At 43.5% G+C, this 5737-nt stretch overlaps 1 protein-coding gene across 1 annotated transcript in view; it reads right to left on the bottom strand.

Annotated features, from left to right (window-relative positions):
• Positions 1–6: 6 nt before the first annotated feature.
• Positions 7–5737, bottom strand: part of LOC130587707 (WASP homolog-associated protein with actin, membranes and microtubules-like) — an 8856-nt gene continuing 3125 nt past the window's right edge. The window contains 2 exon segments of the mRNA XM_057388682.1: positions 7–2767; positions 5129–5633. Coding sequence (XP_057244665.1) covers positions 2484–2767; positions 5129–5633 — 789 coding nt within the window. The 3' untranslated portion in view covers positions 7–2483.

Genomic DNA, 5737 nt, shown 5'->3' on the forward strand with positions numbered 1-5737 from the left:
TTCTAAGCAGTTTGTGGCTCACTCTTCCTGCAGAGCAAAGGAAGATGCTCATTTTACACAGCATTTTCCCAGCAGCTGAGCTGTTAATGTCACTGTTACCTGAGCAGATTTAATTGTGTTGCCTCTTGCTCTCAGCATAGCATGACATGCTGAGAATGAAAATCACACACCTTTCAGCCAGGAAAAGATGCCGCGTTCTGGAGCAGTCTGAGTGTTTCCTCCAGGGACACACTCACATATTGTTCTGAGCGGTTTTTGCTGCCCAAGGTTTGGTGTGGCATTTATTAAAAAATGCTTTCAATACCACTCACCTTTTATCATCACCATGGGTTTAGCTGCAATGATGTGTCCCTCTTTCCTACAAATATCACGTTACTATGGAGTGCAGTGCACAGACGTGCTCTCGGAAGCAAATACAGCAGCTTTTGGAATTAAATCCACGCTTCCTGAGTGAGGCCATGCATAGCCTAAAGTCTCATTTTCTCCAAAGGGTGCACACCTTTATCTACAACTGCTTCATAGAGGAAGACTGAAATGAGAAGCATTTCCCAGCTTTTTTTTAGCCCTAATGAATGCCTTCCTACTGATCTCTTTGTCCCTCTTGCTCCTGGTGTCCTGGTGTATGTGTGCATCTTTTTATTTCAAGGGATAAAAGAAGGAAGTGATAGGGGCTGCCCTGCAARCCTTCAGCCCCTCAGGCCCTTATACTCAATCCTATTCCACAGTCCCACAGGTGCCCAGTGTCACATTGCTCAATCCCCTGTAGGTCTGGGGCACTTCAAATGTCCACACTCAGACCTGATTTGCTCGATTCAGCACCATTTAGCAGAAAAAAAATGGTTCTTCATCTTGTGAGGCAGCACTGAGCTGGAGGGGAGGCTGCAGAGAAGTTTCAGAATCCCCCAAGGCAGCRTGAGGACAGAAATGCTGACAAATCCATGGCTGCACTGGCACCTCCAGCTGGGCACTGCTGCTCTGCTGTGCTGTGATCAAAGCTCTGCTGCTTCAAAGGAAATCCTTTCAGTCTGACAGAGTACTCTTTAAATACATTAACTTTAAACCTCCCTAAAATACTGGCAGCTGCTGTCTGGACTGCCCACATCATAGTTAGAAAGATCACAAGGCACAGCAATACTGATTTATAGAAATCGTTTTTCTCACATCCAAACAGCAGTGGTTGCTTAAACAGTAAAAAATGAACCAACCCCCAGATGCTGCCTCTGCTCACAGGAAAACTGMTGCATGCATCTTTACTGTGCTGATTAAACAGATCTGCTCTACAGTAAAACGGGGAATTAAGGCACTGTATTTGCAATTTTGTTATCAAATTGCAATTCATAAATATTTGAGAAAATATTTACCGATAMCATTAGTGAGAGCTGCATGGCTGCCACTTGTAATCAAAACCCAGGGGACCATGGGATAAATAATGTTCAGTTCACAGCAGCATCCTAAAATGACAGCACATTGAATCCACTTCTTCTGCCAAGATCTATTTTTATTAAGGGTCAGTATAAACTTCAGAAAAATAACTTGAATCCTTTTTGCCACTATCTACCCAAAATAGCAAGACTCTCTAAACTGAATGTAGCTGAATTTTGAAATAGTTAGCTTCCAGGCACAACGTAAATACCTGCCATTTATAAGGCCATCAGGAATTTAAATTCATGAGTGGCATCTATTGAAGTTCTCCATGGAGAAATGCAGCCCTGCATTACAGGACTAAATCAAAATCCTGAAAAATATCATATATAATATTTTGGCTCTTTTTTCATGTCAACAGATCATTGTAAATGTAAATATATGAAAAACATTTAACATCTACAAGTTCTCTATACTTAATCTTTCAGCTAAAAAAGAACACTGCAGTAGTGTTTCTTTCAAACTGGAAACTGATTTTCCCAATCAGCATTATCAAGCCATCCATAAGTGCACACTTTCTAACGTGATGATAAATGGAGTATCCATGTAGTTATTTGAGAGTGAGCTGCATTAGACAAGCAAAATTTAAGAATTTTCTGGACAATGGAGGTAGGAGTGAAAGATTCCAGATCATGCTAAGTTTTCTGGTCTGCCTCAGTCACCACAGATTTGCATYTACTTTTATCTGACAAAAGTGATTTTCAGTTATTTTTTTCATTCCTTAAACTTTGTTCTGATAGCACTGCCTACTGTATAGTACCAATGTAAATAATGTATGTTTCATTCCAGCATTTTAACTGTCTTCAGAATTGATGAAAACACTACCTGGTTGAGCCAGAAACACCTTTTAGTGCAGGCATAATTTGGAGTATGGYTTCTCATGCAAAAATACGAATCTGMAGTTCCTATGAAAAATCAACAKGATTCTTTCACTTTACAAGACATTTAGGACTATGAGAACACCCCACACAATCACACAGTTCTTTCCTTTTGAAAGGAACGTTCTACACCGTGCACAATTGGCACACACTCTGCTCCAGTCAGTCAGTCTGTTATACTGGTCAGCTGTCCCATTCTCCATTACTCTGATCATTGTCCTCCTCTTCTTCAGAATCAGCAGACACTTTCTTAATTCTCTGCATSGCTGCCTTAATGCTTCTCTCCAGCTCATTGGGGGATCCTTTCCTGCCCTCTGTGTCAGGATCTCGGTTCACTCTCCTCAGTTTGACCCCCTGCCTGATGGCACAGAGGATGTTGTCCTTCAGGGARGTGTAAGGATTGGGCTCCACTTTGTGAAGGTGAACTTCACTGCGCTTCAGAGAGGCCAGCACTTCATCCATGGAGCCTGCAAAACATCCGTCTGTTACAGGAGAACAAATGACACAACCACACTAAAGTGTTCATGGCTGCTCCTTCCATCTGTGCTACTGACAGCAAAAAGAATGGTCTGATTTGGCACAGACCTTTTAGAGCTTCTGCAACAGCAGCTCTGGAACTGTTTGTAAAAAGCAGTTAAAGCTTTTATACCTTGAACTGAGAATCSAATGCCTCTTCATCATTATACAAGGTTGTGCTCTAAAGAAGAAATTATACACAAAGGACGATGCTCTTTTTCATTACAACCTTATGGGCTTTCAAAAAAAAAAAAAATCACTGAACCAAAAAATCTCTTGCATTCTGTGTTATAAACAATCCACTATCCCTCCTAGCTTGCCCAGAAGCCTGCTGAGACCATCAATTGCATTTTTGCTCAGCCAAGAGAAAAATGAAAGGATTTGAGTAGAAGGGTTTGAAAGTCAGTGGGAGTCACATCAGGCCCTATGCAGGCAGCTCTTTCCTGTRTGGACTTAGGAAACAATTCCTATTTTACAACGATTTAGATCTCTGCTGAATGTTTCTGACTGTCAGACCATGAAGAACAGCACACTGGGAGCTTCCACCAGTCCTGCTGATACACCTGATTTGTGTTTTACCCCTTTGACTGGGCTGTTTGCTGCCTCTCCACACTGTCAGGCAGGGAGGCTCTCCCTGGACACCAATGGCTCCAGACCATCTGTGCCTCACAGCTGCAAATATTTTTGCCATGTGCAGTGCACACAAAGTTATGTGATTAACATCAACCACTTAAAATGGAACATTCTGCTAAATCCTGTGGTACCTTCAGAGACTAAAAAGGGCCAAGCAAAGATCCACCAGATCACCTTACAAAGCCTACAGGTAAAAAAGTCTGAAGTCTACTAATTAAAGGGGCTGCCTGTAAAAGATTAGTCAGACTAGCAAATCATAAAAGAAGCTGCTCCTGGCTTTCCACACACAAAGACATGAGGAGCCCATGAGTAAAACCAACATGTTTATGAAGCTGTTTCAGTTAGCTGCTGTGGCAGTAATTTAGCAATTATTAGTACAACTACTGACACGACGTTTTTCTTCAAGGAATAGGTACAGACAACTGTAATCAGATCTCTGCAATAAACAAACAAACAAAAATTCTTATCCAAAAATAAAGACATCAGTGTTARGCTGTGAATGCCAGTAAATCTCAGYTCCCAGCAAGGCTGTTCCATAGCAATCTCACCACTCTGGTGTTTTCAGCTCCTGCTCAAGGCTCCTTCAGAGTGTCTGGGGCAGAGTTAYCCCATGGACATTCCCARCTGCAGTCTGCACKCCATGCACAGTGCTTTGCCATGGTAACTCAGMTGGGTCTGGGGTAGAGTTACCCCATCTGGGGCRGAGTTATCCCATGGACATTCCAGACTGCAGTCTGCACTCCATGCACASTGCTTTGCCATGGYAACTCAGCTGGGTCTCAGCCCTTCAGCTGCTTGTGCTTCCCCACAGCTTGGAAAAACTAAAAACACTGAACTTCCCCTGCTATTTCTGCCTGTGCTTTGCCTCCTGACAGGATACAAARGCTGCTTGGATGTACTGTGAGGAGTCAAAGAGGGAAATGAATACACCACGTGTAAAGACATCCTTCATTCTAGCATAAGCTCCATTGTGAAAAACAACCAAAAACAATTGCTGCCTTCCAACTTAGATCAATGTCTCTGACACAGCCAAAATACCTGCTTGCTTTAGAGATAAAAACAAGGCTGTTAGCASGATGTAACCAGTGCAGCCTTGGGAGGCTGCTGAGCTCTATTCTCATTCAAACCATCCTTTCAATTGCCAAGTTCAGCCTTCAATTACACCTGCATGAACTTGCTAACAAAGCAAAGGTGTACCTGAGCAGAATTTCTTCACTAGAAAGGTATGCCAAATCTATTCACCTGCCTTTCAAATCCTGGTTAAATTCTGCATGAATTCTCTTAGGAAACCTTTCTTTAGAAACCAAGTGAATTTTAAGTGGACACAGGCTGTGCACACCTTAGAAATGCAAGCAAGCAGCCCAAATGCCAGCCCTGCAGTACATAAATCACAAACATCAAAGTGCAGCCTTAGTACAGCTACAAATTTACCCACATTAGTCTTGATTGGAGCTTCAGGACCCTATGAAGTGTCTCAAACAGGACACACATATTGTTACTCATTTAACATCCTGAACTATGGTCAGTGTTACTGTACGTAGTTTCTTAGACTAAGCTTTCCAAGAGCCTCATTCTCTTGATCAAAACTACACATTATTCCTGTCCAGAAACAGAGGGAGGGAGACCACAACAATACAGGAAATGCATTAAAAAGCACCTGTTGATGTGAGCCTACTTACCTATGCAATTATTGATAGAGCTCCTGGATGAACCATCCTGTTTGTGCAGTTCTGAGGGGCTGTCAGAGCTGAGGGGAAGGGGTTTATACTCTGCTGCTGATTGGGTTCTGAACTGGGGAGGAAGAGGGGGAGCTGGGGGTGGAGGGGGCAGGGGAGGAGGGGGTGGAGGAGGAGGTGGTGAGCATGGAGAAACCATCAGCTCCTCRCTGTGCTTTTGCTCCTCTGTGTCCCCATCAGTCACAACAATCTGCACAGGGATGGCTGCTGGGCTACTCTGACACAAATCTTTGGGCTCTTTGTCTTCCACAAGCAGAATGCTCTGAGGCTGCTGGAGAGCTGCTGGCAGTGCTGGGGCAGGGGACAGAGCTGCTGGGGCTGTCCCTGAGCTGTCCCCTGATGCACAGGGAGGGGACAGCACCACAGTCTGCTGAGGAATACCTCGGGGTGACTTGGGACTGAGGGGCTGGGGACAGGACGTTTTCAGAACAACATGAGSTGGACACTTCTGAAAAACAAATCACAAGGTATCAAAGAGATAGAAAATCACAGAGCACAAACCAATCCCACTCACCCATGCAAGCAGAAAATTCAACCCTGAATAAATTTAAA

The sequence above is a fragment of the Malurus melanocephalus genome, unplaced genomic scaffold (genome assembly GCF_030028575.1).
Source record: "Malurus melanocephalus ecotype Western Australia unplaced genomic scaffold, MMel_1.1 scaffold_2299, whole genome shotgun sequence".
Classification (NCBI taxonomy): domain Eukaryota; kingdom Metazoa; phylum Chordata; class Aves; order Passeriformes; family Maluridae; genus Malurus; species Malurus melanocephalus.